Source organism: Oreochromis niloticus, linkage group LG9 (assembly GCF_001858045.2).
Source record: "Oreochromis niloticus isolate F11D_XX linkage group LG9, O_niloticus_UMD_NMBU, whole genome shotgun sequence".
Taxonomy (NCBI): Eukaryota; Metazoa; Chordata; class Actinopteri; order Cichliformes; family Cichlidae; genus Oreochromis; species Oreochromis niloticus.
Genome location: NC_031974.2, coordinates 23401560 through 23419405, shown reverse-complemented (window position 1 = coordinate 23419405; position 17846 = coordinate 23401560). Strand labels below are relative to the sequence as shown.

General features: G+C 38.5%; 2 protein-coding genes across 12 annotated transcripts; one reads left to right on the top strand and one right to left on the bottom strand.

Moving 5' to 3' along the window:
• Nucleotides 1-1886: 1886 nt before the first annotated feature.
• Nucleotides 1887-4472, top strand: tmem14ca (transmembrane protein 14Ca). Of its 3 annotated transcripts, none has more exons than XM_005471700.4 (5): nt 1887-2034; nt 2537-2621; nt 2751-2852; nt 3159-3246; nt 4253-4463. In XM_005471700.4, the coding sequence occupies exons 2-5, from the start codon at nt 2546-2548 to the stop codon at nt 4308-4310; spliced, it is 324 nt and encodes a 107-aa protein (XP_005471757.1). In that variant the 5' UTR covers nt 1887-2034; nt 2537-2545; the 3' UTR covers nt 4311-4463. The 3 variants fall into 3 exon arrangements, with proteins under 3 accessions (XP_005471757.1, XP_003443567.1, XP_005471756.1); XM_003443519.5 differs by having other exon boundaries at nt 1898-2031; nt 4253-4472; XM_005471699.4 differs by lacking the exon at nt 1887-2034 and adding an exon at nt 2142-2427.
• On the bottom strand, nt 3662-17780 carry mak (male germ cell-associated kinase). 9 transcript variants are annotated; one of them, XM_013270357.3, is made up of 16 exons: nt 17205-17780; nt 15091-15475; nt 13961-14015; nt 12980-13101; nt 11824-11906; nt 10933-11065; nt 10580-10751; nt 9869-10036; nt 8882-9124; nt 8503-8705; nt 8168-8307; nt 7754-7900; nt 6860-6946; nt 5737-5856; nt 5363-5458; nt 3787-5270 (listed from the first exon to the last, which is right to left on the bottom strand). In XM_013270357.3, the coding sequence occupies exons 2-16, from the start codon at nt 15192-15194 to the stop codon at nt 5110-5112; spliced, it is 2034 nt and encodes a 677-aa protein (XP_013125811.1). In that variant the 5' UTR covers nt 15195-15475; nt 17205-17780; the 3' UTR covers nt 3787-5109. The 9 variants fall into 9 exon arrangements, with proteins under 9 accessions (XP_005471764.1, XP_013125811.1, XP_005471759.1 ...); XM_005471702.4 differs by lacking the exon at nt 11824-11906 and adding an exon at nt 12432-12511 and having other exon boundaries at nt 17217-17780; XM_005471701.4 differs by having other exon boundaries at nt 17217-17780.
• Between the last annotated feature and the right edge of the window lie 66 nt (nt 17781-17846).

The following is a 17846-nucleotide window of genomic DNA, read 5'->3' as shown; positions in this document are numbered from 1 at the left end:
CACACATAAAGACAGCGTGTTATATGCGTGAAGTGTAACACTGGTGCTTGTGGACAAACTTTTAACGGGGGGAAGAAAAAATACAATTAATTTTGCTTTAACCCGATTTTTGTTTTTTGGTATTTTTCTAAATTGCAAAATTCCACACGGAGACTATAGATTTTTGTGGCGTTAATATTTTAAACGAGCCTTCATGTTTGACTTCAAAGGCGAACACATTTTAACTGCACACACAATACCTGCAGCTATATAGACCTTACCAGGCCTGGACAAAGGAGAGGAAGGTGGGGAGGGGGAATCAGAAATATTGTTTGGGGCTCTGCGCAAGGGAGGAGTGAAGTTTTAAAGCAGAGCTGTCTGAGAGTAGGTTACTCTTGTTCTGCAGCGGGGTCCCTTTTGAATATCTAGCCGGTCTAGGGCTTAGTTTCAACCAGCAGCACACAGCACCGGGCCTCCGGCAATGTTCCCCAACCGCCAGCTGTGTTTAAAAGGCGATAGCCACGACTGCGCCTCAGGCATCTTGTACATTTTATTATTATCATTATTATTATTATTATTAGTTTTAGTAATAGTAGTAGTAGTAGCAGTAGTCGTATTGCTATAATCATTATTGTTATTATCAAGTGTACCTAAAGACAGACAGATCTTGGTGCGTATTTTACGCGTCCTTCTCTCATTGCTAGAAATGGCAGAAAGACTTCCTCCTTCTTCTTCGTCTTCTTCTTCTTTAAAAAAGGCTGATCAAAGACAGGAGCACTTTTTCGTATCCCCCAAACGTTATGAAGTTATGAAGTTGGTAAATCATTTCGTAGAAATGCTGAGTTTGCAACAAATATTATTTTCCCACGGCCACGCTCTAGCTCCTGCTGGATGTGTCCTACTGGCGAAGATCTCCAAAGCCACACGCACCTTGGTTATATTCATAAAAATTCGTGATTTATTTATCTATTTATATTTTTCAATTGAGACGGTTTCAGGCCCAACGTTAGAAACGCTGCTCTCTGAACAAGATAACTTGTGTTATAGCGCCACCTTGCTTTTGGATAAGAGCGAGGAAGCGCCGCTAGTGGATTGAAGTCAATATCGCAGGTAATTGAAACCAAATGAGAATGTGTGAGCAGGGAGCATTCCAGTAAGTAAATCTGCAGAGCCGATGCCAGTCGGAAACACAGGTGCTTTAAAGGAAAGTCTACATGAAATTGCACGACCCGTCAGGAATACAAACGTTTGCAAATATTACAAATGCATTTCTAACAAGCAATACGCTGGGCGCTTGTGTTCACCTGCCTTTCTTCATTAACCTTAATCAGTCTGTCACGCTTAAACTTGATCGTTTTAGTCACCCATCAGAAGAAGAAAAAGTAATAACGATAATAAAAACATTCCGATGTCGTAAGTGGTGATATTGCAATCTGTATGTTTATCCTTTCCCTTTGAAGACAGCCTTTTTTTCGGATGCATGCAAATCAAAGTACATGCCTATTTGAAAAAAAGCTATTGGTATGAGGGGTGCGGTTTGAACTTGAAACACAACCTAATATAATCCTGTGGCGCCATCTAGCGGCCGTCAATTATCAAAAAACAGCTCCGAGTGGCGTTGGGGTTACTCAATTGAGCGCATTAGTGGTTGACAATGACATCATACGACGACGTTAAGTAAGCAGGACTCGGTTTATTATGGAGAGTACAGGACAATAAATCGTCAGTAGTGATTCCGCAGAGAAAATAGTTTAATACCTTTTAAGTGTCCTCGGTCGTGTTTGTTTGCACCAACATAAACGATAAAAAACACATTAGTATTATTATTATTATTATCGTTATTATCATTATTATTATTATTATTTAGCGCAGCCGTATGTCTTTCACAACATAAAGAGATCTGCTCAGAACTGTAAGCCTACGCATTCGGCATCCGCGAGCGCATTACGTACAGTGCAGCAATAAATTGTGCTCGGTGGAGAACAAGCTGCCGTCGGTAGGGACCACACTGTTTATGTCAGTGACAGACAGAGGACAAACTGAACGACTAAGGTTGTAAGTCGGTTTGTTTTTTTTAATTCAGCTTCCATACTCGACAGTGTCAATGTTTTAGAGTGCTGCTTAAGACTGAATCTACTTTCAAAGTTTACGGGGTGACTGTTAACAGTGGTTTCGATAATGTTGTGTAACTTCTGAGTGTGTGGTGCAGCAGTGATGCTAGTTTATGCTAAGGCTCAGTAAAGCAGTCTGGCTTATCTACTAAGCCAGACACACACACGCCCCTTTTTTCTTTAACGACTTCTGATCAAAAGCTGACAAACTACGGCTGCGGTGTGTGACAGCGGGAACCTTCCTACAATGTTTTCACTTTTTCTGTTCGTTCCGTTAATGCTCAGTAACAGCTCTGTGTTGCAGGACTCGCACAGCTCCTTAAGTATTTTTACACCAGTAGGTCAAATTAGATTCACATCAGGAGGAGGTTTTAATTGAATAATCGATGTGCAACGTCAATAATGTGTTTGTTGACTCGCATAACCTCACGCTGTGATCCTGACAGGTGTCCAACATGACTGTGGATTGGGTAGGATATGGATACGCCACGCTTGTAGCATCTGGAGGAGTCATTGGTTACGTGAAAGCAGGTATGTGTTACCTAAAATACTTAAGTTAAATAATCACATTTCAATAACAGCAAGTATTACTATTGGTGCTGTTGTCTCGCTGGTTTATATTTTCCTAGGTTCTGACCTCCTGTATGTTTGTTCTGTCAGGCAGTGTTCCCTCCCTGGCTGCTGGGCTTCTGTTTGGGGGCCTTGCAGGTTTTGGAGCTTACCAGGTCTCAAATGATCCTAAAAATGTTTGGGTGTCACTAGGTTAGTAAACTTTTTTTTTTTTCTTTCCTCTTTCCTCAGCTTAGGAAAAACATCATGTCAGAAAAAGCTGTAAAGTTTGAACACTGCTGTGCCATTCAAGCCGCAGTCTTGACTGTTAATTGAATAACTCTATTATGCCTTATGACCAAAAAAAAACATACACTCAAAATGTTTAGTATGTGGACCCACATACTAAACTGCATAAAGCAGCTGTATGTTTTCCATGTAAGTAAACAGTTTCTGAATATCTAATGTCTTCATTCTGAGTGCCTTCACTAACCTTTTCCGTCTCCTGCTGTCTGCCAGCTGCATCAGGAGCACTGACTGGTATCATGGGGAAGCGGTTTTATGGATCGAGGAAGTTCATGCCAGCTGGTCTGATGGCTGTAGCAAGGTCTGGTATAAGTCCAATCAGCCATTACTTGTTATCAGTTCCACAGATGAGGGCAGTATTATTCCAAATATCTTAGTTTGATTTTGGAATATTATTTTACTTACTTTGCACACAGTAAAATATTTCTTAGTCCGAAACCAGGGTTCTATCGATTGTCCTCTTCAAGACTATAATTTCAGACTTGTCTGAGTCATTCACTCGTGTCTCAGCAGTTGTTCTGGGGGTCTTTAGATACAGTTTGCTAGTTTTCTTCCCAGAGTTTTTGAAATCGTTCGCTTCCTACCTCTGCCAGGCTTGTTCTGCATTGTGTGGCTCTTTCTTGATGAGATTTCTCATGCCAGTTCTTCACATTTGATAATTTTGTGTATCCGTCGCCTACTTTTTGAGCATTAACAACTTTTTCTTTTTCTTTTTCTTTTTTTTTTCAAGTTTAAACTGATTTCTTTTGTTTTTGGTACGATGCTCTCTCAAGTGACAGCTCAAACCGTTGAAGTTTTTATACTGTGTAAATAAGAAGACAACCTTCAGTTTTAACTTGAAATTTTTCCAGTCTTTGAGCATTAAAAAGTTAAAGCACGTCAATGCACTGCAGGGGTTTGTGCTATGCCTCAATAGAAAGGTCAATTGTCAGGGGGAGCATTAATATTGACCCTGGTAACTTTTATTTTTTTCTGAAATAATTCTGTTATTGTGTGCTAATAGAAATAATTTATGGTTTCTAAAGAAGGCTAGTTTATTTGGAAATGCTATGTTAATAAATTCCTTGCTCCATTTACAAAAAAATTATTATGACAAAAACGTTTAATATCATCGAGGCAGTAATAATTTTATCCTCATTTCTATGTATATACTACATTGTAGCCAAGAAAACCACATTTTACAAAGGATTTTATTTTTCCCCCACTTCCAGTAATCTGTATATTTTTTTTTTTTTTTTTTTTTTTTTTTTTCCCCACTGTATACTTTGGCTCTTTGAATGAGGTCTAATGTAATCCTTTTGTTTCAGTGCTCTGATGGTGGGGAAGCTTAGCTTGGCGTTGCTCCAGAAACCTGTACAGTCCTGATGAAGTTAATATGTTGAAATCATGGAAGAAATATCAGTTCCCATCAGCTCCTGTGGCTCTTTTCAGAAGCACCCTCTCAGCATTTGCCATTTACTGCTTGTCCTTTTGTTTAAAAAAGTGTAGATTTATGAAATAAATGTACCCTCTTGTTTATATAGTAAATAGTTGTCTTTTTTTCAGTGAATGCACCTTTGAACTTGTTTATTTGTTTTAAAAAAAGTTTAAAAAAAAATTCAGCTTACTCATTGATGTATTACAAAGAGGTTTGCAGTTCCCTTACAGTTTTCAGAGTCTGCTGTATTTTTATGACACTCAAGATTTTTTGTGTCACCTACCTACTACATGCTGAATAATAGCAGAGAGGATATAACATTACAGGAACCATTCATTAAAGACATTTTGTTATATGAAACTAGAGAAAATGAATTTTTTTAAAAATCTAAAGTTAAAAAAAAAAAAGTTGAAATGCTGTGCTGGAGTCCTACTTAAAAAAAAAAGAAAAAAAGAAAAAATCCAAGCAATAACAATGAAATTGGCTCCCACTGTATCTGAAGGATGCAGTGGGATTGTCTTGAGGACAATACCGGTCCTGGTTAAGCATCATGGCAACCATCATCTCCAGAACACAGAGATTCAATGCACATACAGTTTGGTCCTACTTGTATAAACATAACAAAGAACGTGGGACGTGCTCGCCCTTGATATCTGAGCGTAAGCATGGTTAAGCAGCCTGCTCAGGATTCAATTTCTCAGCCAAAGACTAACAAGCGGTAGTAGTTGTAGCATGTGCTCCCCCAAACTACCGGTTTCCGCCATATTTGGATGTCCAGTCGACCCTCCCATGGACGGGCTGCACTGCAGGAGCTCTGGTCAGGAGGTTTCCAGAGTTTTTTCCCAATGCTGAATAGCTGCCGCCCTTCATCTGAGTGCCGTCTGTCCTCTTCTTCCAGGCGTCATATTCTAGAAAAAACAAATGTCTCTCTTAATCACCAGTGTCTTTATAGATAATGCTTTAAAAAAAAAAAACAGCAACTATTTGAAAATGGCAATACCTTCACCAGTTTCTTTTAATGATGAGTTGGATATAGGCTTGAGTTTTGCAGATTTTGGGTTGTCTTTTTTATTATCAGGAGAAGAAGAAAGATTTACTAAAAGTGAAGAAAAGGGAGAAAGAAAGGAAACATACTCCCAGTAAATGTGATGCAGGTTAAAACAGAGGAAATTAGAAAAGAGTACAGGATGATCATACAACAGAATAGTTCAACTACAATATCAGAATTAATGTTTATGATTAGAGAAAGAGAGCAATCTCTCAGACACGTTGGGAAAGAGTGCTGATTTTTTGTTCTCTCAGAGCAACATAAATGATTAAAAGTACCTGGCAAGTTATTTTGTTGGGCTTATATAGAAAAAAAGAGTTATTTACTTGCATGCTGGCCAGCCAAGGGGGCAAGCTGGATTCTCTGTCCCACTGAGCCAACCTCTTTCTTTTGAAATGAAGAGATGTAACCACCAGAGAGGTTGTACTTGGTGCTCACAAAGTTCCCTTTAAGAAAATAAATACAGAATTCAAGCAAAGGTCTGAAATTTCTGCATATCTTAGAGACTTAGAGCTTTTTATTGTCATTGTGCAGTTTCTTGCACAGCGAAATTGGGTAGCTGGATCACAAAGGTGCTAAAATAAGAAGAAGAGAAACCAATATACAATAAGGCTGAAAAAATAATAATAAATAAATAAATAGAATAGAATAAAAAGCAGTGTATAAGTATACATATGTGTGTGGAACTATATACATGGTGTATGTGTAGGAAACATTGAAACAGACTGGGACCAAAATAATTGCACATGAGCCAAAAATATTGCACAGAACATGGAAAGACTGAGATATTGCACATCTTATTATTGCACACCCCAGATGTCCAACCAGCAATTGAGTTTAATGTATTATTAGCTAAAATGCAACATTTAAAAAACACAAAAAACTGATCTTGAAAACACAGATCTTGTCACACATGGCTTTACAACCACTAATTATATGTGTGAACACGTGTGACATACTGTAACCACCGCATACGCAAAAGCTATGAAGGGCACAAGCGGAGGAATAGGGTCGAGTGATTGTCATTCAGCATTTCAAAGAACACTATCGAGTCTCTCCACCACCAGTCAGAGATTTTTATCTCCATAATTACTCAAAAGCTTCATTGTTCCCTTAAGATGTTGTGGTAGTATCATTTATTTTCTGTTGAGCAACTGGAGTTCTTCGTTCTCATGTTAACCTGCATGTTTACACCCTAGTTTCACGCGGAGCTTTAAGAGGCCGGTTTCTTTCACATGCAAAGTGGCTGTTTGAATACCCGAAACTTGCTACATCAGTATCAGCCACCACCCTGGTTGTTGGTTTATTTGATTTTATCCTCAAGCTATTTTATATACCGCCTTCAGAAAGGTTGTAAACAAAGCCATTTTAGTACTCCAAATAACTAACAAGGCTATGAAATACAGCAACCCCCCCCCCAAAAAAAAAAACCCCATCTTACTTAAATACCTTTGGAGAGGTCAATTTTCTCCAGTATTCTTTCTTTGACCACAGTTTTGTCTGGTGGGCTATCCAAACACTTTGCAGCAGTGTCTTCTAATCACATGGCCCAAAAAAAAAAAGTAGAGTTGGAGGAGATGCATGGAATCAGAGAGAAAGGAGAAAAGACAACCAATGAAGTAAAGGCGAAGAAGGGAAACTGAAAGTATTTTTGCTTTTTCAAAAGAAAAAAAAATACTTTTCATGCTAAATAAGACATTTTCATGCAGAACAGGCGAGCAGCATTAAAACAAACAGTGCTGGGAGAATGGATGGGGGAGGGGGGTACAGCTGCAGGCCATTTAGGGAACACTTGATCTACAGTCTTAATCTCATGAATAAGCAATGGAGAGGTAGAGACGAGGTAACAGGAAGAGACAGCAGCAGAGAGCAAGGACGAGGGACGCATACTGTGGGCCTGCCTACATGACAATTGATTTATGGTGTCCTAGCTCGCCAAAGTCACACATGCTTAGGCTCACTAACTCTTGATCATAACTAATGACCAGGTGATACTAGCTTCATCAGCAGCACTTAGAGCCTTAGTGTAAGAAAGAGGACACCGTCATATTATGTAACACAAAGGTGAATTTGACAGCCGCCAGGTTTCCAGAGCAAGTCATGGTGTAGTCATTATTTAATCTACTGAGTGAGCAGGTTTGTTGTCTGTTGTCAAACCCAGTGCTTGAATATTATATTTTTTGTATGTGATTTGTATTTTTCTGCCTTGGTACATTACAAAAAGATCTAGACGCTGTCAGGCTGCTTCAATGTGTTACTGAAATCTGGAAACTTGAGTCCCCTCCACTGTGCACTACGCAAAATCCTCTTAACACTGCTGCATTAGACATCATCAGTCTTTACCTGCATTGGCTCTGGTGACAGATAATCCTCCCCCAATAGGACCAAGTGGTTTATTTACAGTGTTTGAGGAGTTCTCCCACAGGTCCCGCAGTGTCATGCCAGTCAGCTCCTTTTCTCCAGAGGAGGTCTGATTCTTGCCGATCAAGCCTTAAAGCCAACAAAATTACACGATTAAAAATTTAGCCCTCAGAAAGTGAAATTGCTATTTTCACAAAACTGATTAAAATGCAAGCAATTGGATTTTATAATAATAAATCAAACCCTGAAAAGGATAAGCGGAAGCGAATGGATGGATGGATGGATGGATGGAAATCAAACCACGATAAAAAAATTTAACTTTTATTTATTTATTTGTAACCAGGGAAGCAATGACCTATTTTAAACAATACAGATAAGACTACCTATCAGTCTTACCAGGCAAGTATCTAGACTGGCTGAGATAGTGTTGGCGGGCCGCAGATCCTGGGAGATTAGAGTCCATTTGGCCAGTCTTTACATTGTTTGGTAGCTTGGTAACGGTGCTGAAGGAGTATAGAGGTTTCTGCTCCTGGTGTCTGAAAACAAAGCATTACAGTAAGTTCTGAATATGAATGTGGATGTTGTGGAATGTAAGATAAATATGAAATGTTTTCAATATTGCATATTTATTTACATATATACTGTAATTTATAAACTGCAGCACATAGCATAGCAGCACATAGCATAGCAAATGCTTCACCAAGCAAAGTTTCCACTCTTCTTAAGCTTACTGTGGACATTGGTCCTTGGGGCTCTTCTCCTCCTCTGTATTCACCAGGCTGGGTTTCTTGGAGTTGGAGGCGGATGTTTCTGAACGATCAGATTCCTCCCAGCTGTCTGAGGTCTTGGCCACTGTCTGGCCCCAGCGACGGCGACCGCTCTTCAGCGCCCCCGTCCCGACGCCACCAGCATTGTTCTCACTGCCCAGCGCCTTCTGCACAACATAGTAATGTCACGTTTGGGCAATGAGTCTTGCTGAATTAAGTTCTACTTTCAACCACTGCATCTGCGCCAGAACTTCTGCTCTTTAAGAGTACTCATCCAAACTGACTACTTTATTTTAAAAACTTTTTTTGCAACTATTTAATCTGACTTAATAAAGCTACTCACTGCATGGCTGAGGCCTCCAGGTTTACTCTCAGCCTGGGGTAAGGGGATCTGCTGCAGAGGCTGTTGATGGTTTCTGGAGGAGGTTGTGGAGGCTTTAGACTCAGAGGAAGACTGCTGCAGTTCAACTTTGTACTCAGAGGCCTGTTTTTGAGCAAGCGGCCTGTTCTGGACTTTCTTGACCTCCTGGCTCTGAGGGCGTGGCCCCAAGACCTGACCCACCTGGAAGTAAGGATAACGCAAGGCCTAGGAAAGGAGATGAAGGAACACAGATTATAATTCTGAATAATCTGAGGATATTCAATTACACTGAAAGAATATCTCTAGAAACAAGAATAATACACAGTCTGTACTTAAAAAAACAACAAAATAAAGCACATCATTGTGTAACTTGAGTCATTTAAACTTGCAGGGATGGCTTTCATGCACAAGACAGCAAACATGCACACCAAACCTAAATCCCAGGGCATTTTAGAAACACCCCTGTGTACCATAGGGTGTATTTTATTCAGCAATTACAGTTTTCCACCATCTGAATCAGACAAGAGCTGAATGAGCTAAAATTAGATGTGCATCTGTGCTTCTGAACAGAACCACCCACCTGGGAGCTGTTTAGGTAGAAATGGAAAAGCTTTGTCACTCCCTCTAACAGTGTTAGGCCTAACTTTCTCTCTGGAGTGTAAATTACAGTCAACAATATGATGGGCATATAATGTGCATAACGTGTATGCACATATGCAGAGAGGAAAAATGTTTTGCAGCAGAACTGAGAATGAAGTATGGCTAAGAGACTACTTAAAATGTGTACGATTACAATGCAATCTCTGCAGTGGAAATACAGATAATCTGCATGAAGTGATGAGTGTTGCACTGCAATGGAAACTGCTTCTTTGAGAACAGGTAACTTAATTTTAAAGAGCAGGCTAAAAAGGATCTTTGTTAAAGAGCCCTTTGGCAAATTAAGCCTAGAGTAAGACTTTACATGCCTACCTGTGCAGCAGTGGGCCTTTTTTTGGGGTCCCAGTGCAGCAGGTCCTTCATCAGGGTAATAGCCTCATTGCTGGCATTTGGAATAAGGGTCTTCAGGTGGGTCGGAACACATTGAGGAAATCGAAAGTTCATGGCAGTTGCTAGCTGGTGACCTTCTGGCCAGTCGGTCTAATGGAGGACACAATGAAATGATTACATATTATCATTATTCAGGTGCGTAAAGGTTGTTCTGGACATTTTTGTTTTGTCTTTTTAAATGTTAATAGTTTAAAATAGCAAAAGTCTGAGGCAAGGTTTTTAACTTGTCAGATACCTTGAGGTGGCTGCAGTTATGAGCCAACACCACGTAAATAAAACTGAACTGTATTGTGAATTGTGGCTGATGTCACAGACTAATCTCCTGGCCAGGTTATAGCAGGTTGCAAACAGAGTTAATAGTGATGGTGTTGGAAAGCCTTTTTAATCAAGTGTCAATTTGTTCAGCATGAACCACACTTAAAATTCTTTAGACCTTAGAGAACTAAATAGGCTTACATATTATTTATTCTAATGTGATTTAACTACACTAAATATAGATTTTCATCTTTAGGAATAATGTTTCAATTAAATTCAGCACTTCATAAGTTTAGAGTATTAATGATTGAACACATGAACTAAGCTCACTGACTGAGCTCAAGCATTCTCACCTCTCTCCTTTCACCTTGGTCTCACCTTTTTGACGGTGCCCAGGACTTGGCAGATCTTAAATATCTCGTCTACTTCACTGTTCCCAGGGAAAAGGGGTCTGAGTGTGTACAGTTCAGCCATGATGCAGCCCACAGCCCACAAGTCAATGGGAGAGCTGTAGGTAGATGACCTGAGCAGGACCTCCGGAGCTCGGTACCTTGACAGACAGTCAAGAGCAGTTAGATAAACAGCTTGTAAAAGTCAGTGTAAAAATACATGGCCATACGGTCCAATGAAGAAAGCATAAAAACCATCATGTTAACTTTAGCTTAGCTCACTCTAACCAGTGCTTTCTTTTCTATCTTAAAAGTTTACCACTGTGTGGAAATTCCTCTCACCATCTCGTTGATACATAGTCTGTGTAGGGAGGTTTGGAGCGGATCTCTCTGGCCAGTCCAAAATCTGCTATTTTGACCAGTTCTGGACCCATGCACAACAAATTCTCTGGCTTCATGTCTCGATGGAAGAAACCTGCACAAAGGTTTATTTCAAACTTTTAGCTACATTTTAATAGACTCCACTCAAATCATGACAACAGACTGGCACTAGTCCTTGTTTTCTAAATCTAATACATAAAAATGTTATTCATAATTCAGACAGAACTACTTGTGAATGGGTGAATGTTTGCCTCACCTGTAACATTAACAGGCATTTGTATTCAGAGCTCAATGTATTTCAACATCTTCATTTTAAATATACAAGTACCAGGGCTACAGTGCTTCAGTACTGCAGCTGTCACACAATGGCAGTGTAATTTGGAGTAACATTAAATATTAAAATTACTCGTGCAAATGTTGAAAAAAAGGCAGTCCATGTCACGTTACTAAAAATGTACTCTGCTGATGCAAAATATTTCCCTATGATGGAAGATTTTAAATGCAGTAGCAACAATGGCATATAATCCAAATGTGATTTACACTGTCGCCCATTTAAGTAAAACAAAACCAAATGACTCTTGATTAATCGAGTATAACTGAAGGATTTATAAAGTTTGATGTCATAATAAAATACATTTTGAACTGCGCTGCTACAGAAAACAACTAAGAAAATACAAGGACATACCTTTTAGCAATAGAGAACATAGCACACGCACATGCATGTGCAATATAATACTTGTGGTCTACCCAAGGGTCACAAAACTTTTTAAATATCACATACACCCAAACTCACAAACTACAGGTTAATCTACTGTTGAATGAGTAAAAGGATGACAAAGGAAAGCTTCTTACCATGTTTATGTACAAAAGCCAACCCAGACAGCACTTGAAACATGATGTTTCTAATTTCATTCTCTGAGAACATTTTATTCTCTCTAACAGCAAACCACAGAGATAGAAAAGGAAGGAAGGATGGAAGAGAAGAGAAATCAAAGTGTTAAGAGAAAGAAAAGTGGAAAAGTCTGCATTTTGGATATATGGAAGCACATGTGCACATTAAAACATGCAAAGGTTTGTATGACCAGGGTCTTTTCTTTTATGATGTAGCTTTGTTTAGCTGATCACACCATGCCTGATTAAAAAAAATCAGAGTCAAATGTTTAGAGTGCTTTTTAGTGTGCATGCATAGATATAAGTCATCCATACATCCATTCTTTACACAGCAGTGATACAGACCAGTAAGTAAAACAAGTGTTGAAGCAAGACATTTATGGAGGGTTCACATACTACAAGAGTTTTTGATCGTTGATTGAAATAATTTAATGTATGATGACCTTGTTTGCTTGTGAGATTCTTAAATATTGACATGCCCTTGACATTTGAAATGGTCAGTGAATCTTGCAGTATGAACCCACACTCTCGTACGCTTTCAGGCCATGAAGAAAACACAGTACACCTACCATGTTTGTGAATAAACGACAGGCCTTGCAAAATCTGAAAGCTTATGTTTCTTATCACTGACTCAGGGAACAATTTTTTTCTGTAAACATAAAATCGATATACCTCCCATGAGCCAGTTAATGAAAGCAACATAACATTAACACCATTCTTTCTTACATTACACAGTAATCTGTAAAATAAATATATTTGACCACAAATCTGAGCAGCTTTAAAACATCAACTGTCTTTTTGACGTATCTGCTTTTGCCTTTGCCAAAAATCCTCAGGTTTGCACTGTACATGTACACACCTGAGGTTTTCACTCTAGCAAAAACATCAGGGCATCTCCCAGAGGAGGTGGCAGCTGTTTGCAAGAGAGAGCCTGATATAGAGGACTTACAAATCTTTTAGAGGATGATATTGACAGACTTAAATAACAACCATTAGAGCCTATCAGATCAATCTGGTGTTAATCAGTGTGTGGGCCAATTGGCAATGACACTACACAACTGTGTTAAACAAATTCTGCAAACATTTGTATTGTGAAACATGATTTTTCTTTTCTTACCTGTCCTTCATAAGCTGGTACAGGTTCTCCTTCATGTACTCAAAGACAAAGTAGAGATGGTCATTCTCTCTAATAACCTCTTTTAGTTTCACCACGTTCGCATGGTTCAGCTTCTTCAGTGACTGGGGTGACGCATGTTTGGAAAGATAAGAAAAACTGTCTCATGTAATGCAAAAATTTTCATATATAACAAGAACACTTTTAATACAGATATCAAAATAGTTAATGTACTAATTGATGAAGTGTAGCAACTTCCACTGGTGCATTTGATTGTGTCCTCCACTGGTGGTTATAACAAGAATTGCTCTTCCTGGGCTTCATTTCAGTGTGTAAGCCTGGCTTCTATTAGGTGTTGATTTATACTCAACACAGCTCACTTTATTAGGTTAGCTTGTTCAGCCTATAGTTAACACAAATACCTAATCAGACAGTCCCATAGCAGGAACTCAATGGTGAAGTTCAGACTGAGCATCAGAATGGAGAAGAAAGGTGATTTAAGTGACTTTGAACGTGGCATGGTTGTTGGTGCCAGATGGATTGATCTGAGTATTTCAGAAAGTGTTCATCTCCGGGGGTTTTCCCACATAGCCATCTACAGAGTTTACAGAGAAAGGTCAGAAAAAGAGGAAATATTTGGCAGTTCTCTGGGCATTTTTGGTCATAGGTGAAAGGCCAGACTGCATGATCTGTGATACTATCATGTCAATATGGACCAAAATCTCTTAGGAATGCTTCTAGCACTTTTTTGAAGGCGCTATACCTCAAGTGGCCAGTGAGTGCATACAATCAATGCTTTTCTTAATGCATTACCAATGTAGTACTGGAATGCTACCTTTTTATTTTCCATTGTACTTTTATACATTTTGACAATTTACATTTGCGTGAACATATCTATCTATTGGTCAATCTATGTAACAATGATCTGCGAGTAATGTTGCTATAATGTGTTTCAAACAGGTGTATTAATATTACCATGCTTACCTTTACTTCTCTTAGGTTCATACATTCCTCCCATGAATAAAACTTCCTCTTCATTCTATGGAAGACCATTAAGAAATGTATACATCTTATTATCAGATCATCACATATGTGATCCTTTCAGGGCATATCTATTACATATCTATTAATAAACATTATTATTGCTTATTACAGCATTTACAAGACTCCATCAGGTATTTAGAAAAGTGATGACTGTAATGTGATAAATATTCGAATCAAGATTTTTCTGTACTTAAATTAACCTGAAAACGTATTCTGATTCTGATGGCCTACTCAGCTTTTTCACTGTTATCCAATGTGTGTTTGTTTAAAAACAACACACCTGCTGTTATACGCCTGAGTTCTCTGATCAACATTACTGATCCTTTCCTCTGGAATTACATAAGAGTTACAGAATGAGCCGATATCTATCCCGTCTAAATTTGGTCACACAATGTCAGCAACCCGACACACCCCTCTACTTTCACTCTCTTTCACCGTCACCACATGTATTGTCTTGCATGGTAACCAAATGATCAACCAGTGGACGCACGTCCCCAGTTTCGCATCTATTATTGAACACTGCTGCTATGTTGCTGAAACAAAGCAATGTAGTTTGTTTGCCCTGGTGATGGCAGGTCAGGGGTTTCTAGCTTTACAGCACATCTGCTGCGTAGTGTCACAACAAACATTAAAGAGAATAACAAAGAAAAAGGCTGTGACGTAAAATGAAAACAGTCATATTTTGAATTCATGAGAAAAGGGAACAATTTCTTTCTGCATCACAAATTTGAAAAAAGAAATGTAATCAAAAATCAACATCTACAAGTAAAAACTGTAACAGATACACAAACACTTGATGTAAATTTGATTTTCACTATGTTTTGTGAGTATAAAGGCTCTTTGGTAGCAATAGGGGATCTACGTTAGCATTAGTTATATATCTACTATATTGCAAACAAGATTGTGATTTTATTTTGACATTATTAAGGCTCATTGCTGATAAAATATGTACATAATATAGGGCTGCATGACACCACAACAATAAATCTCATAATAGTAATATTATATGTGTTATAAAGGCTGAATAGGGAGAGACAACAAAAAAATTAAAGAATGAGCAACATCCTCACCTTTTGATGGCTACAAGCTCTCCAGACTCATTGCTTCTTCCCATCATCACACTGCCATAGGTGCCATCACCCAGCTGCTTCAGGGTGGTGTAGCGATTCATCATTTCTCAAAACAGTTTCATCAGCCTCTTTATCAGCTAACTTTATTATTGTGTGAGATGGGCTGTAGAAAAACACAGCCGATTCATCAATCAAATATCCTTCTTCTTCCTTCAAGTGTTGTTCAGTCTTTGTTTCCCCAGCCAGAATTCACTTCTTTTTTCCCAAAAGAAAAGATCGTAGTTTGGCCAGTGTTTGTCTTTGTCAACCAATCCTTGGAGTTTAAAGCTCATTTTGCAGTAACTGATCCATGTAAAAAGGTAGGGATCTCAGTCATGTAGTTGAACTAACAGCCAAGAGACAGAAAAAAAAGAAAAATCGTCAGCAATAAATACAACTGCAAACACAAAAGATCACATAAATCCAATAGCGTGCCAAAAAACTCTGTCGACCAGGATTTTTAAACAATGCGAAAACAAAGACATGCTAAGACTTCTTGTTTTTCTCTCAGTGGTAGGATTAGGTGTGTGTCACACTAGAGGCTTCAACATGACCACCCAAGGGAGATGACAAAGCCAACCCTAGTCAGATTAGGCCAACAGGGATGTAAATAGGATGTTACATCACCATCATGCTTACCGGTATCCACTACCTTGCCCAAGCACCCTGCCTGACAAGAGGATTTGAATGACGCCACAGGCCATCGTAATCACACCCGCCTGATGTACATTCAGCCATACAGACCTCCCAAAAAACTTACAATTACAACTAATATACAGTGCCTAACAAATTTATTAGACCACCTGTCATTTTAATTAAAAATACAAAGTAAACACAAAAATATTTTAGAAATCTGTCCAAAACCTAAAAATAAAATTGTTATTTATTAGGCAAATAACATATAATATATTTTAGCTGGCATACTGGACTTCTCTGAGAAGTCAGAAATTAATCGTACATAACACAAATGCTAAAAACGAATTTTTCTCTTCATGAATGCCAGTAAATAACTGTAATTGTAAATGGCATCTTACTCAAAAAATAACAACGTGCTTTACTACTTCACCCTTTTTCTCTGTAAAACAGTAAATTGAAAATGAATGGATAATGACAATCATTATAATTTAGGATTAAAAATATCATTTTAATTAAAGCATGTGTGCTTTAATGATGTTTCTGTAATAGTGGATTAACCATTACAGAAACATAAAAAATCGATTTTAGTAATTAGCAGGTGGTGGTCTAATAGGTGTGCTAAGCAGTGTACTTTAATGAAACTAACAAACTGCATGTTCTTCTCGGAAATAACGCACAGCTATCTTCTTTTGTAGGTTGCAAGTTTGTGCAATTGGATCATAATCACACATGTTTTCTGTAGAATGTGGCTTGAATGTTTAAAATAAGCTGTGAGATAAGCACACAGAGTTTTATATAGCTAGTGCGATAGGGACTCCCTAATTAATTACACTGGAAAACAATTGCTCTGGCCATTTGACTTTTCCTCAAGGAGTCATTATGCAGCCACTAACGTATTAATCATTACAAAAAATATTAATATATGATACAACTAAGACCTTCAAAATGTGACACTGCAATGTCACATTTTGTCACTGAGTAAAAATAAGCAACAAAACAAGGGGAGGGGGCAGTCCCATATGGCGATCTGTTGTGAAGGGATTTAAAGGGAATTAAGATGTATCCAAGCCACATGACATTACAAAGCTAATCAAGGTCGACGATATTACAAACCCACGTCTACAGGCAGTGTTAAAGAAACCGAGTGAGTTAGATTTAACCAATACTTCTACTCAGATAATTCTTAACTTTTGGTTAACTAACAGCTATCACACGCATTCAACCCCAGCAGTCTTTCATGAAACGAATAAACTAGCTTTACTCTAAAGCTAAAGCTATAAGCTAAGACTGCTTAATGTAAAAATATTAAGCAGGCTACTTTATCGGGAAAAGAAGGTGAGTAGGTATTTGTTGCTGACATATCAGACTTAACAGTACAGTTCCTCGACCATTTTGTGCAGACTCTTTCTTGTGTGTCCCTTCTTCTTTTTTTCCCTCACTTTTAAACTCACCACGTAGGGTCGTTAGTCCCTTCCTTGGCTGCTGTCCTGCTGATAGCTTCAGATAAAACGAACGTAGAGCTCTTACAAGGTGCGCGCGCGCGTGTGTGCGTGACTTCTCCCCATGGAAACGTACACACAACCGCGACGCTTGTTGTAGCTGTCAAGTGACAAGCGTGGAGACGGCGCCCGCAGTGCTTTATGGGCTTTGTTGTCCTTTGAGTGGTATGGCGTTAATAGCCTGTATTCAAATAGGCTAACATTTCTGGCATAACTTAGGGATGCCTATTCAATATGGACTCTTTTTAATGTAAAAATATTTTCAATTACAAATAGATAACTAAAGTGAGAGCTATACGCACGATTTTTATTATTTATTTATTTATTTTATTCTACTTTTTCAAAACACGAATGTTCTTTGGAATAAGGAGAAAAAACCCCGATTTGGTCGCAATTCGAGGACTGCACCAGTAGATGACGCTGTATGATTGTAGAGTGACATAGACAGTACAAAATCTACTTCGTATGGCATGTACATAGCCTACAGCTCACATTAGCGGAACAAAAATGTCACTGGTTGTTAAAAAATGTTTATTCGGTGTTTATTGTGTTGGGAAAAATATTCTAATAATTAAAAAAAAA